Raw genomic sequence first — 15238 nt, 5'->3', positions numbered from 1 at the left:
TGTTGATAACTTTATTTGAACAAAATTTTCACGAAATAGTTGAATACCAGAAAATAACTAATCCAATTCAATTCAATCAGTTATTCTTTTAAGACTAACATCCTTTACAACAAAACAACTATCTCAAGATAGGGCTACACTAGAGGTACTGAAAGTGTCACCAGGACACAATGCGAATTGTTTCCTAAGCCCAAAGAGAGAAAGCAATTGCTTAGTTATTTGGGGATTTAAAAAACATAACATTTACAATTCTGGGAAATATGTTCTTTATATTTTCTGGTTATGAGACTAAGGAATGGGTAGTGAAGAAGGTAGTGGCACAGATAACAGTTACAGCCTCTTGACAAATTTAAGAAATGTGACTTGTAGTAGTTTTGCATGTTCTCTTCCTGTTTTGTTTATACGTTTACTTGCATATATTAGCTATTTCCTTCTGTTTCTTTCCCTCCTTTCATTTAGAAGGAATTGCAGGGTAACTTCACCATCTAGTCTCTAGGTAACAATATACAATGAGACAGTGACTGAACTGGAGGACTAATTAATGCAGCGGGTGATGAACATAACATCTGTGTATCCTCATCTTGAGATGGTGAGAGCTTTTCACTTGTATGAAGGACAGCTGCATCTTGTTAGGTAGAAACACAGAGCTGTTCTGTAGTAGTGAAGAATTTCAAACGTGTGCGGAAGGGAGCATGTGGGTGCTGAGTAGCCAAAGTGTTGGACTGTTACTAACTTGTCTCTCAGGTCCAAAACCACTCTTTTTGTCCTCCTTTGTGTTGTGCTGGTTCATATGCATTTTTTCTAGGCAAAGAGACCCAGATTCGTAGGAGTAGAATTAAAATCTTTAGCAGGAAGAGAGAAAAATGCCCCCAGGTGGCTGCTAAAGAGGAAGGAGCCCTTCTAGTGCAACTTCAGCAAACGAGAAAGAGCAACCTCATGATGCGCGCAGCTCTAAGCAGGCTGATCTCCTTCAAAGCCCAAGTGAAGAACAGCTGCACTGGCTCAGAAATCGATCAAGGATTTCCACAGCCTGTTCTTTTGTATTTTTAATATCCCCTGAGGCTGCTTTCAGACACTGAGCGGGCTTCCCAGCCCAGGTGTAGGCAAACTTTTTCTGTAAAGGGTCAGACAGTATCTAGTTTTGGCTTTGCAGTGAGGTCTCTGTCACATATTCTGGGTTTTTTTTGTTTTCTTTTTTGCAACCCTTTAAAGAAATGTAAAAAAACCATTCATAGCTTAAGGCTGCCCTTTGCTGACTCTGGCCTAGACTGCTATTTCAAGGTAACAATTAGGGCTCTGATCAAGGTGGAAGAGATGATGAATGGTCTGCCATAGCTCTACTTTGCCCCATAATCTTTATTATTCAATTCTGAAGAATGCTAAGATTTTCAGAAAAAAATACATCTAGCGGAAATGACAATACTAAAATATATTAGAAGAAATTTTAACCATTTCAAGTTGTGACTATGTGACAACATAATTTATGATTACATAATAACAGCATGACACATTATACCAAAGATGTGACTACGACTCAGCAAACCTAATGAGAGTAACATTACCTGCATTGATTATGTTAACAAAACTGTTCATTACAACCAATCATACACTGATTTACCTGAGAACTTCTATTTCTTCTGCTGTGTATCTCTGTCCTTGTGCATCACATGACTGTGGACTTATAAATGGCTGAGGTCTTTCAAGGAAGGGATTAGTTCCTAGTGGAAAATGTGCTCTCACTGGAGGTGGCTTCGGTTTAATATTCGTTGCCTTGATTTTGCATGATGGCTTTGTTAAAGGCTCACTCAATGCTTCTGCTCTACAATAGAGAGAGGTACAGAAAAACTGTTCTAGTTTTTCTTCTCACATTTAAGCTTTCCAGAACATAAAATTTACTTCAAGAACCAGTCAAGCATCCCTAATGTAAAATTAGTATATAAAATTCCTACATACTAGTCAACAGTTCACTACTTAAGCTACTCCCAAAGGTAAGTATTTTTGCAAACAACATTTTATTGACAACATTAATTGAGCACTTATTGCATGTCAGATCCTATGCAAAGTAAGGGGGATACAATAATGTACGTAACACAAACTCTACTCTCAAGGTGCTCCTAGCGTTGTGGGGAGAGAGACAATTGCATCAAAAGTGAGATGCGAGGCTGGAAGTACTCTATGCAAGTGAATGCACAGTAGAAATTACTGACTTGATGGGAAGCGGGTGAGTCAGGGAACATTTTTCCAAATTGACATTTGAGCTGCAGAAGAATCCACCTGGAGAGCAAGGAAGGGTTCTAAGCAGAGAGACCAGCATGAGCAAACGTGTAACAAGCTAAGGTAATTTCAAAACAATGGACGGGGCCCCTGTGAACAGTACAAATGAGAGGCAGCAGGAGATGAGACCAGTGGCAGGGACTGGATCACGGAAGGTCTCACATGGTATTTAAGGGAATTTTGACTTTATTCTGTCAAAGAACTAACAATCTAAAAAACAGAAGTTCTTAATCTAAGGTCCTTATATGAGATTTAGGAGTCTTGTTAACACTCTGAAATTATATGCAAATAAAATGTTACATTATCTTTTCTGTACAACGTGTCCATTCTTTAGAAGAGATCCTAAAAGGAGCCCGTGACTGACCCATGCCCCTGAGCTGAGGATGCACTCAGAGAGTACTAGATGGGTTACCTACATAGGTAATAAAAGCCATCTATGATTCTGACTGGGGAAAGAAGTAAAAATGGAGAAGATAGCTACGTGTCGAGTGCCCATAACTTCATGAATTTGGAGAAACAAACTAAATGCTAGCTGATGGTAATGAAAAGGAGGGATAACCGCTATACCTCAATAAAAAAGAAGGGCTGGGGGTAGCACAGCTACCTAGTCTGAGCCTCAAAAGGAGATATTTTAGTAATTCGTGCTATAACTATAAATGCCATTCCACCCTTTTCCTTTGCCTATAAATGCTTTGTCTATACAAGAGGTACAATTCTCTTGTGCAAATACATTCATTATTTCTCAACAAATATCTACTGAGCACATATTGTATGCCTGCCCTCTGCTAGGTGCTTAGTTTCAGCATTGAACAAAGACAAAATTCTCTGTCCTCAAAGAGCTTATATTTGGGGGACAGGGGTTAGAAGGGACACAGACATTGATAACAAATATGATAAACTGGGAAATCTCATATACCTTAGAAAACAGTAAGAGTTACAGGAAAGAATATTAGAATAGACGAAGCAGGATGAAAGTACTGGAGGAGATTAAATTTTAAACAGAGTGGTGATGGCAGACCTTATTGAAAAGTTGACATTTGAGCAAAGAGTTAAGGGAGCTACACACATGTATAATTTGAGGTATCTGCATGGCTGGCTCACTCTCAGTTTCTCCATTTCTAGTAGTAGCTCTGGAAGGGCTCTCTGGAAGTTCTCTCTTTGGAAGTCTGATATTAAACAACAGAAGGGAGTCTACCATTTCAAATACCATAATCATTTTTGTTTTAGACACAGCAAAAACTAAGTAAAATATTTCTTGACTGATTTGTTATTTTTTGAGTTTAAAGCACGGATGAAGACACAGAGATGAATAAGATGCTCTCTGTTCCCCTAAGGAGTTCACCATCTAATGAGTCAAAATGACATGTAGAAAAAAGCAGCAGGGAACTAGAGAGGGGTAAATTCACTCAGAGGAAGAAGGCAACTTTGCTCTGGATCTCAGGTTTGCTACCACGAGCTCCACCACACATTCAGATAAACCACTGAAGTAACACAGTACGCTGCCATCCACAGATAAGAACTCTAGGGACCAAAACTCACCTGTCTAGTGCCTGTCGTGCCAACTGCTTCAGTTTGTTTTGCAGAGTTTTATCAGCGGTTTCATAAGACTTAAGAGAAAGAGAGACAGATGTTCCAAAGCATAGTTATTAATTTGCCTGATCCATGATATTTCTAAGCAAAACAAAAACATTACAATGCACATTACACTTCTTAAAATTATGAGAGAATAAACCAAGACACTTTACTTTTGTCCTTAAAGGTATCATTTAAACTGTGTTGAAAACTCATCACCACTTAACCTAACACCACTTAATTCGGACAGGTAGTAAGTGGAACAAAACCGTATAATCACAGTGCCACAGAAGGCCTGGCAGCAGGAACCCCAGAAGAGCAGGGCTACTGTACTAAGTGAAATAAGTCAGCAGGAGAAAGACAACCACCTTATGCCTTCATTCATATGTGGAGTCTACAAGACAAAACAAATAAACAAACAAAATAAAACAAACTTATAGGTACAGAGAACAGATTAGTGGTTTCCACAGGGGAAGGGGGTTGGGGGACCGGTGAAATGGGCGAAGGGGGTCAACTGTATGGGGATGGAAGGTAACCAGACTTGCGGTGGTGATCACTTTGCTGTGCGTACAGATGTCGAATTATAATGCTATACTGTGCACTGAAACTTACATAATTAAAAACAAAAAAAAAAAACAGCACTTACCCGTAGTCTCAGGTACCTACAGAAATGAGGCTAGATAGTTCCTCTGAATAAAAGACCTTGGACAAAGAGCCGAATGCTGAGAACACCACTCTCTACCACATCACATCCCCTGTGAATGCGCTACTCTTACGCACTAGATGCCGCGGAGAGCTAACAGGCCCACCGGGCTCCTCGGGAAGCAGTAAAAACCGCTCGACATATAGACTCTACACTGCAAATTAATAAAGCTCTCCCAAACCACTAACTTATTTCTTAGTGTATGAAATTGAAAAAAAGGGGGAAGTTTTATTTTTTTTGTGATGAACCAAAGTCGTTTTTTCCCTTTTTTTTTTTTAAATTGAAGTATGTACAATGTTGTATTAGTTTCAGGTATACAGAAAAGTGATTCAGTTATACATATATATCTATTCTTTTTTAGATTCCTTCCCATTATAGGTTATTACAAGACATTGGGTATAGTTCCCTGTGCTATACAGTATATCTTTGTTGTTTATCTATTTTAAATACAGTAGTATGTATCTATTAATCCCAAACTCCTAATTTATCCCTCCCCCAGGAAGTTTATTTTAAATTCACAGATTGTGATGGTGAATTCTTCCTATAATAAGTTAATTTTAGTTATAGGGGTATAAAAAGGTCAAAAATGGTACCTATAATTTAAAAAACAATTGCCAAGGGACTCAGCCTCAATACTGTCAAATTTTTAACAAGATGTTAAAGTCCATTATTAATTTTCTATTCTTCACTATGTTTTAATGAGGAGTAACTTAGTTACATGTATAATAACAGGATAATTTCTTTTCTTTAAGGAATTGTTAAGTAAAACTCACTAGTAAGGGGAGAAATTTCTTAGCATAATTCCATCAAACTTAACTTGTAGCTATTATACATACGGTTTTCAGACAGAGATCTACAGCTTCTGTATACAGTTCTATAGCATCTTCAACATTCCCTTTTTCATCTTCATCAAAAGCTTGTGTAACGAGGAAATGGGCACGCTCTAAGTCCAACTGATGTTTTGATTTCAAAGGATCCGCACTCTTTGACTGAACTAGGATAGGAAAAAAAGCCACACAGAAGAACTAGCATAGGAAGAAAGCCACATACCTATATATGTGTCCAGGGAACAACATACCATTTTAATTCATTCTTTACCAAAATTCTATAATCCTTCATTTAAAAAGCTTAGCAAGGTCAAAAAAAAATCCTTAAAAAAATTTCCCCTGAATTTCTCTCTGTCCCTACCAGCACCTTCTTCATTTAAAAAATAAAACATAGGAGTTCTCCACACAAAAAACAAAACTGAAACTTGGAAAAGACTAAATCGAAAGAAACTCAATTATGTTTTAAGGTAATTTAAATTTTTATTCAGTATAGACAATAATTATGTAATATACTAGGCCTTGATGATAAAATGCATGCTGTTTCCTATTCATCTGGGTCCAGAATAAGCTATATTTTTACTGCTCTTTGAAATAAGTGCTTCTGTTTGTTTTTAATATAAAGATACGTATCCATAAGAGACCTGCATCTAGAATATATAAAGATCTCTTACAACTCAACAATAAAAGGACAAACCCAATTTAAAATGGGTGTGATGATGATGTCATCAACTTGTGTCAACGTGACTGGATCACAGGTTACCCAGCTATTTGGCTAAACAAGATTTCTGGGTAGCCTGTGAGGATGTTTCCGAATGAAAGTAGCATTTGCATTGACACTGAAAGCAGACTGCCCTCCCCAGTGTGGGTGGGCATCATCTAATCCACTGTGGGCATGGACAGAACAAAAGGCAGAGGGGGAGAATCTGCCCTCACTGCAGGACTGCTTGAGCTGACACATTGGTCTTCTCCTGACCTTGGACTGGAACTCACACCATCAGGTCCCCTGCTTCTCAGGCCTTTGGACTTGGACTGAACCACACCACTGGCTTTCGTGAGTCTCTAGCTTGCAGAGGGCAAATAGTGGGACTTCTTAGTCTCCATAATTGCATGAGCCAATTCCTCATAATAAATCTCTTTATGTACATCCTACTGGTTCTATTTCTCTGGAGAACCCTGACATATACCATGGGCAAAGGATCTGTATAGCCATTTCTCCAAAGCAGATATTCAATGGCCAAATGGCACGTGAAAAGATGCTCAACATCATTTGCCATCAGGGAAGTGCATATCAAAACCACAATAAGATGCCATTTTATACCCACTAGGATGGCTAAAATAAAGACAGAAAATAACAAGTGTTGATAAGGATGTGAAGGAAATGGAACATTGCTGGTGGAATTGTAAAGTGGTATAGCCACTGTGGAAAACAGTTTAGCAGTTCCTCAAAAAGTTAGACATAAAGCTACCATATGACCTAGCAGTTCTACTTGTGGGCATATATCCAAGAGAACTGGAAACATATGTCCACACAAAAACTTAGACACAAGTGGTCAGGACAGCATTACTAGTAATAGACAAAAGGTGGAACCAAGCCAATATCCACCAACTGATGAATGGATAAATAAAATGTGGTATATTAATACAATGGTGTATTAACCATAAAAAGAAATGAAGCACTGATACATGCTACAAAATGGATAAACCCTAAAAACATTATGCTAAATAAAAGAAGCCAGACACAAAAGACCACATACTGATGACTCCATTTACATGAAATGTCTAGAACAGGCAAATCCATAGAGACAGAAAATAGATTAGCGGTTGCTAGGGCCTAGGGTGTGGAATGGGCGTGACTACTAATGGCTAAGAGAAATGTTCTGAACAAAATGTTCTAAGAAAATGTTCTGAAGTTAGATAGCGGTGATGGTTGCACAACTCTGGGAATACACTAAAAACCACTGAACTGTACACTGTAAAAAGTTGAATGTTATGGTATGTGAATTACATCTCAATAAAACTGTTTTTTTTTTAAGTTTTAAATTTTGTTTCTCTCAAAATTGTGTCTGATCTTTTAAAAACTGTAACGCTCGGTAACACCTCTCTAAAGTATGTATTAATCCCATTTATTAAATGAATGTTAAAATATTTAGCTCAAGGCTTCTCAGCCTTGGCACTACTGACATTTTCGACTGGATAATTCTTTGCTGTGGACAGTGCTATGCATTACAGGATTTTCCCTGCAGCACTATCCCCGCCCTCTACCCAACCAGATGCTAGTAGTATACTGCATCCCTACCCTGGCATAAACACCAAACATCTCTCCAGACATTGCCAAATGTCTCCTGCGGAGCAAAACCGATTCTAATTGAGAATAACTATCGAGCCTAAGGTTTCAGAACTACAGTGGAAGGGTAGGGACTCAACTTAGATCTTTGAATTCCAAGTCTTGAGTTTCTTATACTACACTGGTGAATTTCAAACTGGGTTACCTTTCCCCAACCCTAAAGTCAAGCCATCTCTCAAAGTCTCTTGACTGTCAGCAGACTTTATCTGTTTTAAAAATTGGGATTCTGAACAAGATTTTTATTTGATAAAGGACTCTCCTGTTTGAAATAATCATTAAGTAAACCATTTAATTCTCTACAGATTACATGCCATTTATTGAACAAAACAGGTCGAAAAACCGGCAAAACATTTAATGTATATTATGCTTTAAAAATCCTTTTTGAACTTTACTTCTGTTTCACTGGCAAGTTTTCATTCTTCAAGAGATTAGGGCTGTCTCATTTCGTGCCTGAGTATCATATAAACATCACATTTATAAATTTTAAAACTTCATTTACTTAGCTGGGAAAATGAAGTGCCTCTGAATTCCATGGTATTTTGAATACATGAATCAGTATAACTTTGTATTAAGTGAGGCCCTGACACACAGGCAGTCCACTTTTCAATGCATGCAATTTCTGGGCACTGTCTTAAAGGAAAGTGCCATGTCTGTATGGGGACTGTCATAATAAGAAATCCAACAATCAAATCTACTCTATCCTAACTATGAGCTTGTAACTGCTCTTATCTATTCAGAATGAGTGGTAGAAAGTAGCACAAAGTCCATCAGAGAATGCTGAATAAGACTCCTCTAAGCTTGTGGCTTTATTACACAGCCCCAGAAAAAAAGGGGTTAAAAAGAGTCCTCAGTGACATGAATGCATTCCTAAAACAAAATGTCAATAGATGATCATTTTCTTTCCTACCATGTGAACAACCAGATTTCGCCAGGAACCACTTACCTCTAACAGAACTGCGATCATTAAGCCTGTGAACTTGTTTCACAGCGTTTGCAAAAATAACTACAGGTTGTTCCAGGTCTCTGCTTACATGTCCCTTTTCCAAGATATGGTTTAAAACAAGAGTTTAGCTAAGGTCTTGAGGTTGAGGATATCGATATAGTAAAGACTGTGAACCCACTGTTGAAGTCTTCACACACTGAAGAGGAGGAGTCATTTAATTTTAATAGCAGGAGAGGGCACGTGACAGATGTTTAAAAGCAGATTTTAACAGGGTCCTAACACTGACTCTGCCAATGATACACTGTTTGAATGTAGATAGTTCATCTCTATCCTCTGGGAAATTAGGATATCAGACTATATCACCGCTAAGGTTCCTCTTCACAGATTTATCACATATTTCCACATTATGATTTTCAAAGATGTGATTACCAAAAAAGAAATGAGCAGCAACCAAGTGAGGATCAAGAATCAAAGATGAAAACGAAAAGGAAAGAGAAACACAGGGGAAAAGTAAGATGTGATGCGACAGAAGAAAAAAAATACAGTGACATGGTTAGTAGTCCTTTACCAACCTGCTGAATGTAAAGCCTGCACTCTTTCCAGATACTCATTTATTTTTTCTTGAATATGTTCTAGGCTTGATCCTGCCATCTCAGCATAAATTAAAGCTTGTGCAGCTTCCTAGAAATAAAAAAAAGAATTCAAAGGAATCTAACAGATCAATTACAATCTGAATTTTCTTTACCACTTTCTAACTATTGGTTTCTATGAATGACAAAACAAGAATGTCTTTGATACCAGTAATTTTTTTCGTAAAGTAAATGAGATATATTCCTGCACTACTTTTTTTCAGTTCTCAATGCTCTCTTTCTCCTACTGTGGAAAATTTATGAAGTCAAATAGAAGGGGTTGATTATAAGTATTTTCTTAGAATAACTGTGATTTATATGTTCTCTGTTTTCCTTTTTCTTTTTGCAATAGGTCAGACTTGAAATTATGTACTGTGAAAAGGTGAATTGAGTCTCAAAAGCATTAGAACAGATAGTACCCGATACAATTAAATTAAATATCAATAAAAGATTATAAGAAATTATAAAGGTTAAATATCTCACAGTGGAAAGAAAATCTTTCTCCACAGAAAATATTGTCAAAGGGGGACACATTTTAAGGCAGATTTCAGTTGTATGAAATAAACTTATTTTAATTAAGAAAACCTGGATTTGTCTTCCAGTTATTCCATGACTTCCTCAGCCAGTTAGGCTGTGCTGGCGAGGAAAAGCCTCCATTCTCGCCATCACCATTCCAGGAGGGTGACCAATGCTACCACACACAAGAACCACAGAGAGACTTTCCCAAGTACCACCACCTTCACTGCAGTAATCTAAGCGTGTGCACTTCAAGGAACCTCACGCCTTGTTATCTGGATCCAAAGAAGCCATCTACTGAGCATCACTTTTTTTTTTTTTTTTTTTTTGCGGTACGCGGGCCTCTCGCTGCTGTGGCCTCTCCCGCCACGGAGCACAGGCTCCGGACGCGCAGGCTCAGCGGCCATGGCTCGCGGGCCCAGCCGCTCTGCGGCATGTGGGATCTTCCCGGACTGGGGCACGAACCCGTGTCCCCTGCATTGGCAGGCAGACTCTCAACCACTGTGCCACCAGGGGAGCCCTGAGCATCACTTTTTGAATCCAGTTATTGGAGCAGGAATTGTTTCCCTGAACCTACAAAATCAGTAAGAAGAGTACAGGTTTGATCCAAATGGAAATCGGGGATAGAAAACATGTTTTCCTCAGATTCTGCAATTCAGATATTTCAGGGGAGGAAAATATAACTGTACATGTAAATATTAAAACTAATTTTTTAAATTGTTGGTATCAACTTTATTTTGCTCATTTTGCTTACACTTGAAAGTGATTAACAATTAAGGAATCCCTAATAGAACAGCATGAAGGCAGAAAACACTAAATATCTGATACAGTTTACATAAATAGCTCCTAGAAACACAACCACTTTTCTGATTCTCTCAAGGAAAAGAAATTCTTCATAACAACATGCATGTAATCCTACAGCAAAACAAGAGGCACTGTACAGTACTTCCTTTCGCTTTAAAAAAGCTATTTTATGTGGCACTATTTTCACCTATGAACATTTGTCAGTGATTTCACAAAACTAATAAAACAGTTTTACTTTTAAAGAAATACCATCGTCATGAAATTGTCAAAAAAAAAAAGTCCAAAAAGAATGATTCTGAAACAGACCCAAAGTCTCTAAATATAGATTACAAAATGAAGGCAATCAAATATTAATCTGAGAAAAGCAAACCACACATTATTGACAGCATATAGGTTTATGGAAAAAAATTACGATTACTGTATTATCAAATTCTTTCTAAAAGAAAAGATGACAATGTCAAGAGGATACAGCTATCTGCACGAGGAGCCGGAGGGGTGTGTTTGCAAATGCTCAGGATTGGGGAGCAGGCGGTGGACTGTGAGCTCCTACTCTGATTTAGTATTTCTGGCCCCAGTAATTTACCCAAAAGAAATACCAAAGAAACGTGTAAAGCATTAGCTATAAGGGTATTATGATGCTGAAGATCCATAATGAACATAAAATGGCCAGAAGAGTTTGTAAATAAACTATGGCACACCCACATAATGGAATACTATATATCTATCATTAACAAGTTTATGCTATGAAACTTTAAAAAAATTCAAAAATTTTTAAAAGTTCAAATGCAAAGAACAGATTTTAAAAAGTATAAACAGTCTGATCCAAGTTTGTTTTTTTAAAAAAGGTGTGCACACACACATGCGTAGAAAACCAAATATACGTAGATGTCAAATACCAGGATACGCGATGTTTTATTTTTGATTGACTTTCTGCGTTCTTCCGTGAGCACTGTTTCCGTGTACATCCGTGACGGTGAGAAGCTGCGAGCTGACAGTCCAGCTCCGCCGCCGCCCTCAGGAGCGGTCAGCTGGGGACTCGCCGGCCAGGACCGACCCCAAAGCGGCGACCAAGCCCGCCGCTGGCCGGACCCTGGGGCGGGGGCAGGCCTGACCCCTCAGCCCGGCCCCCGCCGCGAGAGGGACAGCGGGACGGGGGACCGCCACGCCGAGCGCGCCCGTCCCCTCGGCACCTGGACCCGCCCCCGGCCCACCTTGTAGTAAAACACGGCCTCCGAGTAGCGGCCCTCGTGGTCGCGCTGCACCGCCAGCCGCGCGAACTGCACCGCGTCCCGCTCCAGCGCCGCCGAGTCCATGGCTGCCACGCGCCGAGGACCCCCGCCGACCGCCGCGCGCCCGAGTGCCGGGCGAGGACCTCGGCCGCACGGAAGGAGCGGCGGAGCTCACTTCCGGCGGCTGAGAGAGGACCGCGACCGACCCCTCGGCAAAACTCCGACTCCTAGCCCGCTGGCAGCCTCGCTCCGCGGCCACCGCATTCGCCGTCCCGCCCACCGGCCACACTGCGCAGGCGCAGCCGGGCCGGCGCAGGTGTTTTGGTAGCCTGGGTTGCCGGGCTCGCCGGAGGGTGCGGGAAGGCGCGGGCGGTGGGCAGGGCCCGGCCTGCGCGGTGCCGTGTGCACGTGACTGCCGGGGCGCTCGGGATTGGGCAAGCAAAAGAGGTGCCACGTCTGAGCGGCTGCCGGCTTCGTAGTCCGCCTGTCCGGGCAGTGACTGTGGAGCCTGTTGCCGGCCAGGCTGGGAGGAGGGGCGCATGCGCCTCCCGGAAAATTTTTCCCCTGAGCGTAAAGAGAAGGTGAGCAGTGCTTCTTCCCAACATCATCTGAGATGACTTTTTTTTTTAATTAGGGGAGTGAAGTAAGGATATACGATTCTTAGATACTTTTTTATAATATTTATATCCACAAGCTGAGTCTTAATTAACCCTGTATACATGCCCCAGTGTATGGTATTGGTTGAATTGCCAACAAACAAGGTAATGCATTTTCCCGTGTACTTCTCCTTAGCTTAACTTAAAGCTGTTGTAATTAAATACTCAATTAGGTGATTATTTGATTAGTGTCTCTCTCCCCTAAAACTCCAAATTCAGAAATAATAAAAATAAACTAGTGAGAGGCTCCACAATACGGATAAAACTCAAAATTCACGCTAAGTCAAAGAAGCAAGACACAAGAATACAGACTGAGCAACTTTGTTTACAAGGAACACTAGCAAAGAGGAATCTAATCAATAACGTAAGAAGTTGTTAGGGAGCCATCGACTAAAACTGCCTGCCTTGGTGGGGCACCGTAATACCTTTGCTTCAGTCTCCCACCTCGGGATGCTTCAAAAGAACACAAAACCAGTGAAGGGCCCACAACCAACCCCAGGGAAAATCCAGGAAGGGCCAAGAAACGGAGGAGACACCAGTCCATAAGATGTCTTGCCAATCTCCCCAGAAATCCTTGCGCTGGAAACCATCTTGACTGAAGGATGCACCAGGAAGGGCCCTGAGTTGGACCAAATGAAGGCAAAAGCAAGATGATTGGCCAGAGACAACCGCAACCCAGAAAGCTAACTGCACCACCATAAAGCCTGAGACTGCGAGCCATGAGGCAGAGCAGTTCTCCTGGATTCCCTTACCCTGCTGCTGTCCGCCTGAGGGACCCTTTCCAATAAAGTCTTTCGCTTTGTCAGTGCTGTGTCTCCTCGGACAATTCATTTCCGAGTGTTGAACAAGAGCCCACTCTCTCGCCCTCAAAGAGATCCCATCCAGTGACAAAATCACATCAATGGTTGGGAAGGGATAAGGGAACCTTTGGAGGTGATGGAAATGTTTTGTATCTTGTTGGTGGGTGATGTCAAAATGTACATCCATTTGTTAAAACCTATCACACTGTACCTTTTAAATATGTGCTGCTACCCTATTTACAATAGCCAAGACGTGGAAACAACCTAAATGTCCATCGATAGATGAATGGTTAAAGAAGAGGTGGTACATATATACAACAGAATAATACTCAGCCATAAAAAAGAATGAAGTAATGCCATTTGCAGCAACATGGATGGATCTAGAGATTATCATATTAAGTGAAGTCAGAAAGAGAAAGACATATACCATATGATATCACTTATATGTGGAATCTAAAACACAACACAAATGAAGATATGTACGAAACAGAAACAGACTCACAGACATAGAGAACAAACTTGTGGTTGCCAAGGGTGAGGGTGGTGGGGGAGGGAAGGATTGGGAGTTTGGGATTAGTAGATGCAAACTATTATATATAGGATGGGTAAGCAACAAGGTCCTACTGTATATACAAACCATATGGAAAAGAATATGAAAAAGAATATATGTATATATAACTGAATCACTTTGCTGTACAGCAAAAAAAGATAAATGTATGCTTCTAATTTTTCTTAATTACACCTCAATAAAATTGTTTTAGTCAGTTGGCCTGCATTTAAGTGGGACTCATTTCTTAATTAATTTAACCGTTTCTTCACATTTTGTGAAGTTAATAGTAATAACTATCTCATTGGACTGTTGTAAAGAGCATAGGTGGAGAATTTGACTCTGCCTGGCACAAAGATGGTTCCCATCATTAGCTACAACTGTTTTATAACTGAAGCAGGGATGGTTTCTGTCTTCACCAGTTTTATCCCAGAATTAAGCCCAAGCTTTGGCCCAGAGCAGGTGTTGGATAAATATTTCAAAATGTTGAGTGAGTGAACTCCCCAACTAAATATACTCAATGTGCCCTCCCCCATCTTTATTCTGAAGAATGAAATAGAAATTCCTTAACACAGAGTGGAAGGTCCTTCAGAACAGGAGCTCAGGGTGTGTTCCCAAGGTGTCTGCAGACACTGTCTGGCAGGAACTGATCCTCAAGTTACAGCAGATGAATGCAGTTTTACCCGCTCATAAGAGGACTTCTGTGTCTAATGTTCCCCTCTCATCTCAGCTTATAGAATTCCTAGCCCACCTTGAAGGGGGCTTTTCTAACTCTCCCAGGCAGTTGTGACCCCTCCTGTTACCTGCTCATTTATTCCCTTATTCCTTGTTCACTTATTCATTGAACACTGGATGCCTGCTTGGTGCCAGGCACAGAGTGACACGTTGAAGATACAAAGACAAATGAGAGAGAGTGAGATAAAGCTGGGTAAAAGCAAGTCGAAGCTTCAAAGTATCTGCAGTCTTTAACAACATTGAGACTTCCAATCCATGAACATGGTAAACCTCTCCACGTATTCAGGCCTTCTCTCATTGCTCTCGGCAATGTTCTGTAGGGCACAGGTCTTATACATCCATCTTTTGACAGATTTATCTCCAAGCATTTCATATTTCTGATGCTATTTTAAATGGCGTTGTTTATCTAGTTTCAATTTCCAATTGTTTTTGCTAGTATATAGGAATAGAGTTGATATTTATATATTGACATTATATTCTGCAATCATGGATTATCCAGAAAACCCTGGAGTGAGGTGGTGGAGCCTCCTGACAGCTGCCTCTGGGGAATGTATGCCAGTATGTCCAGTAGCACTGCCACCTGCTCTGCCAGGTCTGTGATACTTACCAGGGCAGAATTTGCCCAACGTTAAGCACTCAGAGGTGCTTGGTCAAAATGC

At 40.4% G+C, this 15238-nt stretch overlaps 1 protein-coding gene across 3 annotated transcripts in view; it reads right to left on the bottom strand.

The window, feature by feature from the left end:
* The window catches only part of CAPN7 (calpain 7), a 38481-nt gene extending 26326 nt beyond the window's left edge, over positions 1 to 12155 (bottom strand). For all 3 annotated transcript variants that reach the window (XR_009519338.1, XM_060011482.1, XM_060011481.1), the window contains exons 1-5: positions 11824 to 12155; positions 9236 to 9344; positions 5386 to 5543; positions 3814 to 3881; positions 1619 to 1819 (exon numbers count right to left, since the gene is read on the bottom strand). Coding sequence is in view for 2 of the 3 variants with exons in the window: in XM_060011482.1 (XP_059867465.1) it covers positions 1619 to 1819; positions 3814 to 3881; positions 5386 to 5543; positions 9236 to 9344; positions 11824 to 11925 (638 nt within the window). In the remaining variant the exon portion in view is untranslated. The remainder of the gene's footprint in view (positions 1 to 1618; positions 1820 to 3813; positions 3882 to 5385; positions 5544 to 9235; positions 9345 to 11823) is intronic.
* Between the last annotated feature and the right edge of the window lie 3083 nt (positions 12156 to 15238).

Source organism: Delphinus delphis, chromosome 4, assembly GCF_949987515.2.
Source record: "Delphinus delphis chromosome 4, mDelDel1.2, whole genome shotgun sequence".
Taxonomy (NCBI): domain Eukaryota; kingdom Metazoa; phylum Chordata; class Mammalia; order Artiodactyla; family Delphinidae; genus Delphinus; species Delphinus delphis.
Note: the sequence above shows the minus strand (reverse complement) of the source record. Positions and strands in the feature narration are given on the sequence as shown.